We start from the raw sequence: 15,272 nt of genomic DNA, 5'->3' as shown, positions 1-15,272 counted from the left end.
GACTATAAACTTAACATAATCAGTTAATATATTTAAAAAAAATAGAAAACCAATTTTTAAATAATTTTTTTCTCAAGATTACCTTAAAGATTATTCATATTTTACATTTAAGAGAGGAAAAAAAAAGTAAAAACATCATAAACATCATCATAATGCTTTTTTATGATTTGCTAACAAAGATCTCCATATCATTTTTTCAACTAATGGTTAAAGTTTATTGTGACTATTTTTAAATCATCATCATTAACAATAATTTTCTTTTGACGAGATGTAAAAAAAAAAAAAACTTTCTTCAAATATTCTATTTGGTATTTATTAATATATGCTAGTTTTGTTTTTCATCTTACATTATTCTTTATTTACATGGGTGGTGTTTTTATTTGTTGATATTAAACACAATTTTTTTTATTAATTTTACTTGAGACTATTTCTCATTAATATTTTTTTAATAATTTTCTTTTTCAATCAATGTTGATTAGAATGTAAGACAAAGTTAATTCTTATCAAATTAATCAATAATTTTTTTATAAATATTAATAAGTCCATTTTTCGATCGATGTCATACAACCTTTTTATTGGTGAATAATTTTTTTAATCAATGTAAGTCAAGTTCTTTTAAATAATATTGATGTGTAATTTTTTTTATTAGTGTTATTAAGTTTTCTTATTCAAATACTATATTGTTATGAATGAAAGGATTAGTCTAAATCTCAAGAAGATCCACATCTTGTTGTCTTAAAATTTTAAGTTGAGAATGATGTCAATTTAGGATTTAGGGCGTATTTTACTCGCGTTCGAATTTTCCTAGTAATAAAAAAATTTCAACGGAAATTTTCACACAAACATATCCCTAAGATTTTGAGATAAAGGTGATATTAAAACAATGACCATGCTTTGTCCCATCAAAATAAGATCGATTCTCTCATTTTTATGTTACTTTTTGGCCAAACACTGTAACTGTTGGAACATCATATTAAATTTATCCAATTATTTCTGATAGAATTAGGCACATCCATTAGTAATAACTTTAAACAATGAAATTTTATGATTTAGGGTGTGAAACTAAAATAGTACACACCTCAAAGTCGTGGTAAATAGCAAAGTGAAGCAGCAGCCAAGTTTGAAAACTAAGTAACAAAAGAACAAAGACTCCCATAAAAGCTCTTTTATAAATAGCTTCATCATTGTAGTGCAGCAGATCATAAAACAAAAATGGGTACCTTCAAAGTGTGTCCTTTTATGCTATGGTTATTGCTACCATTCCTTCTTGGTGCCACAGCAGAACAGTGTGGTACACAAGCTGGTGGAGCACTGTGCCCAAATGGGTTATGTTGCAGCAAATTGGTGTGGTGACACAGATTCCTACTGTGGAGACGGTTGCCAGAGCCGATGTAAATCTGGGCCCAAACCTACACCTACACCTTCAACCCCAACTCCAACACCAAGCAATGGTGATATCAGCAGACTCATTAGCTCTTCTCTCTTCGATAAAATGCTCAAATACCGAAATGATGGACGCTGTGCTGCCCGTGGCTTCTACAAATATGACGCTTTCATTGCTGCTGCTCGCTCTTTCCGTGGCTTTGGCACAACCGGTGACGACAACACTCGCAAGAAGGAGATTGCTGCTTTCTTGGCCCAAACTTCTCACGAAACCACAGGTTACTTCCAATATTTTTTTATCAACAAAAAACAATAAAATTTAACAGGCACCTTGGTATTGGTCCAACCCTTATACATATATGAAACCTTCTATCTCAACACTACCAATTAAAGAAAGATCCAGATCAACCCGATATTAAATTAAATGCATACATACTATACATATCAAGGGTTCTAAATATCAGTCAGATAACGAAAAACTCACTGATGGTATTTTGAAAAAATTCAAAATCAAACCTTAACCTGTATTAAAGAGAAAATTTTAGTATGATCAATCACTCCACCTTAAAATATACACTTATTTTTATGTCTCAAAATCTCACCCTTGATTCTAGGTTACTTCCAACATAGTGTCAGTTATTACCATGATAGATATAGTACATAGTAAGGTAAAACCACTACAGGAATTTATTGAGCACATTAATTGAATTAATGTTTTGGTTTGTGTAGGAGGGTGGCCAAGTGCACCAGATGGTCCATACGCGTGGGGATACTGTTTTATCAATGAACAAAACCAGGCAGATTATTGTGATGGTGGAGAATGGCCATGTGCTGCTGGTAAAAAATATTATGGACGCGGACCAATCCAACTCACACAGTAACTTTTCAACTGTCATTTCAATATCTTTAACAACACTTCTGCATAATCTCTATAGGAAAATGTTATTTGAGAACTTAATGGAAATGTACAGTTTATTATTGTGATGTCACACAACTCTGATAATTAGTGAGATTTAAAATTATATGAACAAAATTTTATTTAAATGTAGATTGTTGGACTATGTTAGATTTTTCTTTGACTCAATTAAATTTTTTTTTGGATTATTTATAAATTTTTTTCTGTTTGTTTCTTTTTTTTTGAATTGGTATCTTGAACCTTTGGTTTGTCTTGTTTCGCTTTAACTTGTTTGTGATTATGATTTTTGACAGAATTAGTTTTAAATAGTCGATTAAAAGGTGTTGTGTTGTATGATCTAGATTTTTTTTTATATAGATATGATAAGTGATTCTAATGTATATAAAATTTTAAAATTATCTATTTGATAAAATATTATTTCTCTCATGAATTCAGAGTTTTGAGAATATCAGAACTCTATACAGCAGTATGAGTAACTAAGTGGTGAATGTTGACCGTTTTGAACAGCAACTACAACTATGGACAAGCGGGTAAAGCACTTGAGCTAGATTTGATAAAGAATCCGGATCTAGTGGCCACAGATGCAACTGTATCTTTCAAAACAGCCCTATGGTTTTGGATGACTGCACAAGGCAACAAGCCATCAAGCCATGATGTGATCACTGGAAGATGGAGACCATCTAGAGCAGACACGTCAGCGGGTCGTCTTCCTGGGTTCGGTGTCATCACCAATATAATCAATGGCGGAATTGAATGCTTGAACAGGCAGGAAAGTCTGGTCCAAAATCGCATCGGGTTCTACCAAAGGTACTGTCAGATGGGAATAAACCCTGGTGCCAACTTAGACTGTAACACTCAAAGGCCATTTAATGAATGACTCATGTATGCTTCTTAAAGAATATGTTCTCTGTAGTAATGGACTTGGAGTCACCCTACATGTAAGGGGAACCTTATTGCTAAATAAGTTCCCATTATCTTCATTAAATAAAAATGTTCAACTTAACCTATTTGATGAGAAAATGCTCATGATGAACACAACTTAAAAAAATTATATAATAGAAATCAATTTTTTTTAATAATTAATTTCTATATTAATTAAATTAGAGATATTTTATAGATTAAAAAAATATTTTAATTTTTAAATTAGTTTATATTATTGTTAAATAATTTCTAAATTAGTATCTAATTATTTAAATTCTAAATTTGATAGAAAAACCTTAGTAGTTAATTAGATACCAATTTAGAAATCATTTAATAATAATAATTTTTTTTTTTTAATTTTTTAATTTGTCTTTAATATAACTAATTATTTTTTATCTCTAAAATTGATTTATATTTTATGATTTTATTATTGTACTGACATTAATTAGGATTTTGGCTAACATCACCTTCACCTTTAAATCACATGAAATTAGATAATTAATAAGTTATGGGGTTTTCCTAACATCTGCTCTAATAGCACTGGTTAAGTAAAGCAAAATATGTATTTTTTTTTCGATTGGAATTCATATTAGACATACACTGAAAATAACAATATATATAGAGATGTATGTTAATGTCATTTATTTAATAAAAACTTTGTATTTTTTATTTAATCAGTACTCTAAGGATAACGACTTAAGTTATGTTGCCCATAAAAAAAACAACTTAAATTATGTGGTGGCTAAGATTTTAATAAATGTCTTTGACGCGCTAAAGAATAAAAAATAGAATAATTTTAGATAACAAAATCTCTTTTTAATTTCTTAACTAGTAGTGCCTTAAAGACACTAACCCTAATCAGTTTTAAGTATTATAATCTTTTAAATGAATCACAGTTGCAGCATTTCCCTATCTTTAAGTAATAATTTTATATCTGGAGCCTGAAATATTATCTCAGGATTCTTAAAGTAAAATGATAACAAAATTTATACTTTCTCTCGAGCTAGCAAATTCACTTTGATTTGAAGAACTGATCATGTTTAGCAGGAAGATCTTCTGAACTAAAAGTGGGAAAATACAGTTGATTTTTCTCTGTTCCTAGTCGTCCAAGATATATCTAATGGTGGGTCACAACTTCCATTGACTAGACAAGTCAATAAAATATCATCATCAAAGAGATAAATGTGAGGAACAATTATAAGAATTATATATATATATATATATGTATGTATGTATATATGTATGTATGTATGGAAGACTTTTGTTAGTAGATTCTCCGTCTTTCAAGAATTACCCACACGTCACGTTGTTGAATACTAATAGTCACTCGTAAGAGGTTGTCTCACACGTGTTGCCCAAGTGTAGACAAAACAAAGGAGTCGCATGTTCATCAACTTAACATAAGTATAAATCAAGATTTTTTTGGCTCAATGAATAATATTTCATAATATGGGTAATGATTAGAAATTATTTTTGTATATTTGATTATATTCTCAAAATTGATCTTTAACTTACAAATATACTGTATTATTTATAAAATATCATATTTACAGTGACATACAATTTCCAACCAAACAGCTTGGTAGCGTAGCGTATTTAGTCATTTAAATGGTAGATGTGGATGTTGTCCGAAAGGTGCGGAGGATTGGTAAGTGAGGGAATTGGTTTGATAGAAACATTGCATGAAAAATTGAAATAGAAACATTGTATGAAAAATTGGAATAGAAACAAGCATTAAATTATGAAAAGATAGATGAGTTGGAGATTTGCTTCTCATTAGATTTTCAAGAATCTATACCATTTTGAAGTTTAGGGATACAATTGGGAGTGACACATCTACTAGAGAATAGAATCACTATAAATAAGGGAAAGGAGAATGTGTGGATATAGAAAGATGATGAAATAAATATATAATGTTAGGTCAATTTATAAAGAATTACAAAATAACATTAGGAATGAAGACAATGAAAGTGTAATAGAGAATGGTTGATGAGAGTTAATTTGTGCAATAGAGGTATAGAGATAGGAAGGAACATTATGCTATATGTGGATTAATTAATGGATAAAATAAGTAGTTACTTAGTGTGGAATATTTATAATAATTGGATGGTAGTTTTTTTTATCGGTAATAAAAAATAAATAAATAAAAACCACTTTAGGAGTGGTTCAACCCTTATACACGGTACTCAACTAGTTAGTGCATCAAATCATAATATAGCAAAGCATTATTTTTTATAATTTATTTTATTTGAGTTTAACATTAATGGAAATAAGATTTGACATTACAAAGAAAATAATTGACTACAATCCATAAAAAATACACAAAAGAAAAGAAGCTCACGTTAAAGAATACTCGATGTCAGTCAAGAGTGGCTTGAGTAAAGAATACTAGGTGGTCAACCTGGAATTACTTGAGTAAATGATACTTAGTGTCACTCAGGAGTGGTTTGAGTAAACAATACCCAAAAAGTTAGTCAAGAGTGACTATGAGTTCAAAGAATATTCGAGTGTATTTCGTAGTGACAATTTGCTTAGTTGAAATTGCCTTGTTGACAAGAACTAGATGTAATTTATTGTGAGAAATGAACTAAAATAAATTATTGTGCATATTTTATGTCTTTCGTATCTCCTTTACACATGATATTATTATGATATGCACCAACTAAAAATGTTTTTATCAAAATTATTTTTAATTAAATATTTCTTTTGCACTTGTAGTGACTGTTCAGGAGTAAAAACTATGATTTGATCACTTGTTAAATTACATCACTAAAACAGTTTAATTAAGTTAAAAAAGTTGCATCAATTATGACCTTTCAGAAAAAAAAGAAATTCATTTAAAATAATATTTTAAACATGTTTGTCAAACTAAATATGATAAAGTGTAATTGTTTGTATTTCATTAATTAGACCTATGAAGTCAAGGACCTTCAAAAACATGATCTTCTCTCTCGTTAATCTTTGTTGCTCTTATACTTGCAAGACATGCATAATTTCTATCAAAGTAATTATACATAAATTCTATGTGTTTTCAAATGAAGTAATAAATATTTCATATCTTTTTGACACTATTACTAAAATTTTCTCAACAAGCCAATAATTTTATCTTGTTAGCAAATACAAAACAATTTGTTTGAGTATTCCTTAATTATATATCTCACACTCTTTCATCCTTTGCAAATCAAATTCCTCATCAAATTTAACATTTTCATGACTTCTCAATTTGTTTCTATTCTCCTTTTTCAAACAATCCTAAATTTATTTGGGTGAGTTTAGGGTTATGATTTTGATGAGGATCATTTGTAATAAACATTAGCTAGTAAACAAACATTTTATTATTTTCCTTTTGCATTTTTTTATTTAGGCCATGATATTTTGAGTCACTGGATCAACAATGTAATCTCTTCCACTACTTCCACTACTTCCCATAAATTTAGTCCTTTTATATAAGTTTACATTCTTACTGCCTATACTTCATAACTTTCACCATTAAAGATGTACGAGATATTTAATTTCTTTTTTGTGTGTGATTGGTATGTAGGTTTGAAAACCAAATGTTAATAGTTAATAATTATTTAAATTTTTAATAGTATAAATGTTTATTAATTTTTTTTTCACAATTTTATATAAATTTGTTGTTTTGTTGTAATGGATTTGAATACTTTTAGCGTTATTTATCTATCTATATATATGCATATGTATGTATGGTAAGTGATACGGAGGAATTGTATGGTGTTTGCGGATTTGTTTGATTACGATATAAATTGTGTTTTCTAATTTTTGAAGGACTTGATCGCAATTGGTTGTATAAATAAATTAATCTTGAATAAATTTTTTTTGAAGGATTAAATTAGTAATTTTAGTTTTTAAAAATTTAATGTATCATCTAATTAAGATTTTGAATAAGTTAAAATAGTAAGCTGAATCTTATTATTGAAACTTAATTATAAGATATTTAGAATTTTAAAATTCAAATTTTCGAATCCTTTTATACTAAATTTACCTCCTGATTGAAAATATAGTCTCCCCTTGTAAAGTGGAAAATTGTCTCTCTTGGCGGTGGTTGCTTTGAGTTCTCTCGTTTGAATCACAAGAAGATCTTCAAAAAGTTGTAGCAGTAGGATTTTTGAATCTTCAACCCAGGTCTCTTACACCATGATCTACCTCAAGAATATTGGAGGCGCAAAACCCTTTTTGCTATAGTATAGTTGGTGGTATTGGTGTTCCAATTTCTATTGATAAAGATACTATGAAGAAGACTTATGCTCATTTTGCAAGAATTTTAGTTAATATTGACTCAAGATTTTGGTTGAAACCGGATTTCTTGCCTTCTTTGTAAATCTTTATCATGAAAGATCCCCTTCATATTCTCCAAGATGCCAAGCTATTGGTCACGTGCATGGAGAATGCAGGAAGAAGACTATATGTGACTTCTTTCTGAGTTGTCTAAAACAAGATGCACTACCAAGAAGAATCTTGAGAATGTTCATTTGGAGCCAACTGCAGAAACATTCGGGTTTTATGGAATCAAAGAATTCTCGAAGGTCATTAAGGTTCTATTCCACTGGATCCTTCAAGTCCAGGACATCTTGTTTGTGGTGATATTGTTGCTGCAAGATACTGATAACTGTTATATTCGAGACCATAAAGAATCTGAGAAGGGAAACAATATTGTTGTTGATGCTATGCTTCTCTTAGATGAACATTCCCTCAATATTGTGGCCGTGCAATACCATCTGAGGTTGATCAAAACAATCCAGAAGTTTTACAAATGACATAAAAAAGTTCTTGGTCCAAGATGAAGTGATCAAGTAAGCAAGAAGAAGGATTCATTCCTGTCGTTTCCAAAACCAATCAGAAAAAACAACAAAAGCAAGTTCCTTCTAATCCTGGTCCGAGAACTCGGGCCAGAATGGCTTCTGCTAATCTTATGCAATGATTCCTGCAGACCTGTGGTTTTTTTCCAATGCTGGTATACCGTATATCTCCCTGAAACTGTCTTTCAAATAATTCTTATGATGAAAGTTCTTTTTTGGAAAACTAGAGTGCTTTCTCAAACGAGAACAAAGATGGTTTAGAAGAACTTTTGTCTCCTCCATGAACCAGATTTTCTTTTTTCGGTTGGCTCTTATCAAGCTTGATCAAATTTGCTTAAAAGTTTGGGATCCTTAAAGTTTAAGTTCTTTGCACATAATCAAAAAGAGCTTCCCTCTTTATGGGGTTTCTGTACACAGCTTCTATCCGATTGTTCTTACCTCATCAACACATCAAGTCTCCTTTTTCTTCAAATTTGGATTATAATATATATGTATGTCTGTTGTTTAGGCCTCATCCAATTATTCTTCTCGAAGAGAACTTTGGCAAGATCTCACCAATCTTCCTTCGTTTGCAGATAATTTCATGAGTGGTCTGATCGAAATTCATTTATTCACTTGCCTTCTATTGGTAAACAATTTACTTGTAGTAATGGTCAAAGTGGTGATGCTAGAACTGTTAAAGTTATGTGCACTCCAATGTAGCTGATGCTTTGGCAGAGGTGAAACAGAGTTAGCCGGATATTGATTGGAATGGTTCTCTAAAACATCTCTTGATGCTAAGAGATCTTCTCTATTGGTATTAAATAGAGCTCTCTTGTTTGAATTGGAATTTTGGAGGGTGAAATCCAAAGCTAGTTGGCACTTACATGGTGACAGAAATACCATGTATTTGCATGAGGTAGCCAAAATCAGAAATACTTCTAAACAGATTTTGTATTTACGAAATGGGGATGCCATTCTTACTGAACAAGAGGCTATACAGACTCATTTTCTTCATTATTATCACAATTTGTTTAATGGTAATACACCAAGCTTCAATTTTAATCTCATTAGCAAAACTATTTCTCATCTGGTCAATGATGCCAATAATGTTGTGCTAACTCATCTGGCTACTTTCAAAGAGGTTGAGCTTGTGTTTAACTTGTCTCCCTCTAGTGCTCCTGGACCAGATTGTTTTGAGGGCATTTCTATCAAACTTACTAGTCTATCATTTCTTAGGACGTGTTTAATGATGCACTTCCAATTTTTCAAAGAAAACTCGATGACTTCTAACTTCAATTCTAGCTTCCTGATACTTATTCCAAAGGGTGATGGTGCTGAATATGTGGGGAATTGTAGGCCTGTATTGTCTAACTTCAAATTTAAAATCATTACAAAGATGCTTGCTTACAAAATCAGTGTCATTTCTGATATACATATTTCTCCTCATCAAAAGAGGCTTTCTTTAAGGCAGGAACATCTCAGATTGTATTGGAGTTGTTTCTGAAGGGATTCATCTACTTAAGAAAAGATGCTATGCTGGAAACTTGGCTGTCAAATTTGATATCAGAAAAGCTTTTGATACTCTAAAGTGGGAATTCATTCTTCAAGTTCTGCCTATTGTTCACTGGCTTGAGATTCCTCATCATCTGCATAACAAGCTGGAAGCAAAGGTAACATGTTTTATATGATAGAAAATTATGTAAATTATTTAATAAAGTGACTCATGTGAAATAGTTTTTTTTTGAGCTTTTGTCCTGAATGTGATTTAATAATATAAAAGGACCCATTGGTTAATGTGAAAGACTATATACATCTTATGAAACATGATGAAGAAACTACTCACATAGGGACTCTTATGGAAGGTAAGTGTTTATCTCTATTATAATTGAATGTATGGTATGTGAGAATCATATATTGTAAGATATTTATGAAGTTCATTATTGTGTACCAATTTATGCTAAGATTTTACATGTGCTTTAACAGAATTCTGGGAACTTCTTATGAACAAGTTCCCTTTGTCTTTTCTAGCCTCATCTTCAACCTTCTCAATATGACTTTGTTAGCTTATTCAACTTGACCATTCGTCTGAGGGTGTTCTACCGAGGCGAATATCTGTTTTATCCCAAGCTCCAAGCATAGCTTACCCAATTGTTGACTAGCAAATTGGGTTCCATTGTCGAACATTAGGTGTCTCAAAATCCCAAAACGACACAAATGTTCTTCCACACAAAGTGCTTCACCTTGTGAGCAGTTATCTGTGTCACTGGCTCAACTTCAATCAACTTGGTGAAGTACTCGATGACCACAATGAGATACTTTATCTGACATATTGCCAAAGGGAAAGGACCTAAAATGTCTATTCCCCATGTATGGAAAGGCCACGGGCTATAAATTGACCGCAACTCCTCGACTGGCGTTCGGTGCCAATCAGCGTGCTTCTGACATTGCTCACAACGTTGTGCATATTTCACGCAATCCTCCTTCATGGTTGACCAATAATACCCAACTCGGATGGCCTTCAACGAGAGAGCTTGTCCTCCTATATGACTGCCGCAAATGCCCTCATGGAGCTCGACCATTATGCGGATGCATTGATCTCCACTTACACATGTGAGGATTGGGTGGGTATAACCGTGACGGAAAAGATTTCCATCTATCAGAATATACCGTCCTGTATGATGGGAAATTCAACACAATAAAAATAATATCCCAACAAGAGCAATAAACAGCGCATAATAATTTTCCCAACTTGCAAGAATCTGTGAGGAGCAATAGCAAATAATGGCAGCAACACAAAACACACTTCTAGAAGACACATAAATTTTTACGTGGAAAACCTTCTCAATGTGAGAAGTAAAAACCACGAACACAAGCCAGTCAATCAAGCTCCACTATGATCAAAGTTATGGTTACAAGAAAGTCTCAAATCACAGCACAAGTTGATCAAAGTTGTGCTGTGATTTGAGACTTTCTTGTAACCATAACTTTGATCATAGTGGAGCTTGATTGACTGGCTTGTGCCTGTGGTTTTTACTTCTCACATTGAGAAGGTTTTCCACGTAAAAATTTCCGTGTCTTCTTGAAGTGTGTTTTTTGTTGTTGCCATTATTTGCTATTGCTCCTCACAGATTCTTGCAAGTTGGGGAGATTATTATGAGCTGTTGGGGTGAATTGACCTTTTAAATCTTTCTCGCAGAAACAATGTTTAACACAGTTTACAGAAAATAAATCGATTTATGTGAAAATGAACAGATTTATTTTGGCAATGTTTGTGTTTGAAAAAACGTTTATACAACAAGGTTAATCACAAGATTATGCAGATAGATTTTTTCAGATGCACAGACACTGATATTAGAATGAAAAACAGTGAGTTACAAAACAGCAAACATCAATTTCAAGCACGTGATTAAGGTTCAATTGATAGCTTGACAATTAATTGAGTAACCTTTACAATCAACCTTTTCCAGTGGCTTTTAACAAATTATAAGTGTTCTTCTTGAAATCAAACAGTTTTCCAAAAATTAAGAACAGTATGAACCGAGCCCAGAAAGAACAAATTTATTATTGATTGAACATATTTATTTCTTTGTTGTTTTAACAGTTATGCAGAAACTTAAGTGCAGAGATTAAGGGAGAATGAACACAAGACAATTATACTGGTTCACTCCACTGAGCTACATCCAGTCTTCACCTAAACCAAGGTGAAATTCACTAAATCACAATACAAACAAACACAATTCCCACTGTTCTTGAAACCTACAAGAACTTAGGTACTCTTGCTGAAAAAACCTATTTCAGCTCACACACACTCTTCAAGAAAACCTATCAAGAAGAGTGTTCAACCAAACTATTAGAAGAAATGAAAAGTGAAACGACTACACCTGATTGAGGATACAAAGATCTGCCTTAAACCAGTAGGCAAGATTGCTAGAACAGTAGCAACACCTCACACCAAGCTTTTGGAACCAAACCAAGAACAAGCACTTTGTGATTTTCGAAATCTTTGAAGAACAAATGCTAATTCTTTGTAAACTCTTAATTCTCTGCTGTAAAACTTGTTTTTACAAATGTATGAACGACGTTTAAACTCAGAAACAAGTTTTCATTTTATAGAAAACTAACTTATAACAGATTTTTGAAAAACAGTTAATGCTGTTATAAAATGAACAAATTGAAAATAAAAAGAACAGATTTATTTTCAAAAGCAGTTAGAGAATTTGTTAAGTGAGGAGACTTAGTCAACCATTCTGGTGCAGAGATAAAACTGAAAAACGTTTAAGCTAGATATGGCACCAGAGACAAAATGATTCTATTCATTTACAGATGAACAAATTTATTTTTCAAAACGAAAACAGAAAAGCTTAACTATTTACACAGTCGTTTTGAAAGGTAGAAGACTTAGTCAAAATACATGATGCACAAAATCTAATTTTCACAAGACTTAGCCAAGGCATCAGTTTAAAAATGAATCTGTTTATTTAGAAAAGAACAGATTTATTTTTATGCAGTAAACGTGTTTTTTGTAAAACATGTGAAAAACAGTTTAAGAAATCTTATGCTTGTTCTTATCACATGGTCAGTGGTTATGAGGTGAGTTACTCAACAAAAAGCCCACTCTTAAACAACCTCTAAGCACTACCTAAGACACACTTAAAGCAAAGCAAAATACACATGAAATGTACATAAAAGTCTTCATCAAACACAATCTTGAAGGGGCAGCAACCATCTTCAACAATCTCCCCCTGTTTGATGGAGACAAATCCTCATAGCTTTATTGCTTTAAGAACCTGCACTGCACCAAAATTAAACCAGAAAAACAGAAGCATTGCATAACAAGTGAAATGGTTTAAAGGTGCAGAATTTAACTCCCTGTTTTAGCTAGCTTCACCTAGCATGGTGAGCTATTCTTCTCCCCCTTTGGATTCATCAAACAGCATGTAATCATAGGGAAAAAAACCAGAAGCATAACCATAATAGTCCAAAAGATAGAGACAAATTGTTCATCATTACAGACTTTTAAACTAATAAAGAAAGCATGAAAAAAAAGAGATTATTGATCCTTATAGTATAACTCTGCAAGTTGTGCCTGTACCCCTTCAATATGATCATCAAGGTGCTGAAACCTTGCTTGAGTAGTCTCAAAGTAAGCCCTTTGTTCTGCAGTCATTACATCAAGGCGATACAATACTTGCCTTTCAAACATGGACATTGGTTCTCCTCAGTATTCTGGAGCTTGATAGGCAATTATGGCATTTGCAGCAACTTCCTCATGCATAGATTGGGTAGTAGGTGAGTCATCCTCCATAGGAACAACTTCATCCTCATCCTCATTGTGGAGGTTTGATGCTTCATGTTCTGCTTGAGGGTCCTTCCCTTTGAGAACCAACCACTTGTCCTCAATTTTGTGAAATCCCATTTTGGTGAGAGTTGAATTATCAATCTCACTTACAGCCTTGATAGGGTCGTTTCTCTCATTTGTAACATCAACACCAAAGTAATCAATCAATTTGGAAACAAGTATAACATAGGGAAAGCGGTAATCAGCCAACCTTTTTGATTTCAGCATGTGTTCATTGATAATGAAAACCTAATTTACCTTAATCTGGTTCATGATGCAATATAGAAGGATTAAATCCTCTTCATGTAAAACCGCATGGTTTGTACCTCTTGGGATAAGTTGCCATGCTATGATGTAGGCAACAAGACGTGGAGTGAGGTTCAAATGCCCTGCATGGAACTTGCTTATACTCTCTGTAGGATTCCTCATACAACTTTTATAATATTGCAGCTTGTTGAATTCTTGAATTCCACTGGTGTTTCCTTTTCCTACTTTCAGTCCAGCATACTTAATTCCAGCTACAGAATTTCACACCTCACTTGTGATCTTCATCTTGATCCCTTTCACAAAAAAGACAACATTCTTTCCATCCAATGTGAGGTTAGTGTAAAACACCTTAACCAAGTCAGGATATACATTACCCGTTAATTCCAGCAGCTTTTTCAGTTTCTGGTGCTTCAACACAGCCCTTGTTTCTGCCAGTTTTTCAGATTTCAGCCAGTTCGAAATCCAACACTTTGGGTATGTTAATCTTTTTTTTGCTTGTCTCGTGAATGTAGGCATTGATGCCTTCTTCATTTCCAGCGAACCAACCTTCTAGTACGCCTTGAAAGGCGGTTAACTTCCCCTTATTTTTCTGTTTTTGTCTTGAAGAAGAAGCCATGGTTGAACCAGAATTTTTCTCTTGTTTCAAATGGTGAGAACAGAGAATAGGTAGCCAATGTGGGTAGCAGATATTCACACAGATTTATAGTAAAATGAATGGGTTGATACGACAGTTATGAGTGGATATGCATGAAGATTTTATGCTCTGAATTTGTGAAGAGAATCTTTGAAAATATGCAACAAATATTTAGGGTCACGATGCACATACTCACACCTTTATTGAGCACCCAAACCATCAAATTGGTTACATAACCATGACCAAAACCGTCAAAGGTACAAAGGTTAATGCCCATTAGGTCAGTCAAGCAGTCAAAGATCAGAATTTCTCTTTCCTAGTCATCAATGCATATCAGTACAGAAAATAAACACATTCAATTACGAATAAACAAATTTAATTTTTCACTGCTAGGCACAATTGACATTTATAATTCCCAATTCATTAAGCAGAAAATTAAACCTATCTTTAGCCAATGGTTTTGTGAACAGATCAGCAAGTTGTAACTCAGTACCAATGAACTTAATCTCACATGTTCCATTTGAAATGTGTTCTCTTAGGAAATGATGCCTAATTTCAATGAGTTTGGTTCTTGAATGCATGACAGGATTTTTGGTTAAGTTGATTGCACTTGTATTATCACACAACAGAGGTATATGGTTAAGTAAGATACCAAAATCATTTAATTGTAGTCTTAGCCATATGGTTTGAGCACAACAACTCCCTGCTGCAATGTACTCTGCTTCAGCAGTGGAGAGAGCTACACAAGCCTGCTTTTTGCATTGCCATGAGATCAAGCTTGATCCAAGCAAATGACAGGTTCCACTTGTGCTCTTCCTATCAATTTTGCAACCTGCAAAATCTGAATAAGAATATCCAGTTAAACTTAATGAAGTATTACCTGGATACCACAAGCCAACTTCTTTAGTTCCTTGCAAATACTTCAAAATCCTTTTGGCAGCATTGTAGTGTGATTCTTTAGGAGCAGATTGAAACCTTGCACACATGCACACTGCAAACATTATGTCTGACCTG

The 15,272-nt window shown here is 32.7% G+C and overlaps 2 protein-coding genes across 2 annotated transcripts; both read left to right on the top strand.

Annotated features, from left to right (window-relative positions):
• The first annotated feature begins 1,192 nt into the window (after positions 1-1,192).
• Positions 1,193-3,306, top strand: LOC137808524 (endochitinase-like). The gene is made up of 3 exons (XM_068609678.2): positions 1,193-1,661; positions 2,113-2,260; positions 2,807-3,306. The coding sequence occupies exons 1-3, from the start codon at positions 1,322-1,324 to the stop codon at positions 3,174-3,176; spliced, it is 858 nt and encodes a 285-aa protein (XP_068465779.2). The 5' UTR covers positions 1,193-1,321; the 3' UTR covers positions 3,177-3,306.
• Positions 3,307-8,920: 5,614 nt separating this feature from the next.
• Positions 8,921-10,073, top strand: LOC137805705 (uncharacterized). Its single transcript, XM_068605640.1, has 4 exons — positions 8,921-9,504; positions 9,587-9,689; positions 9,800-9,881; positions 10,003-10,073. Exons 1-4 carry the CDS (start codon positions 8,921-8,923, stop codon positions 10,071-10,073), a joined length of 840 nt encoding a protein of 279 aa, XP_068461741.1.
• Positions 10,074-15,272: the final 5,199 nt, after the last annotated feature.

This window comes from Phaseolus vulgaris, chromosome 3, assembly GCF_051622355.1.
Source record: "Phaseolus vulgaris cultivar YP4 chromosome 3, ASM5162235v1, whole genome shotgun sequence".
Classification (NCBI taxonomy): domain Eukaryota; kingdom Viridiplantae; phylum Streptophyta; class Magnoliopsida; order Fabales; family Fabaceae; genus Phaseolus; species Phaseolus vulgaris.
Note: the sequence above shows the minus strand (reverse complement) of the source record. Positions and strands in the feature narration are given on the sequence as shown.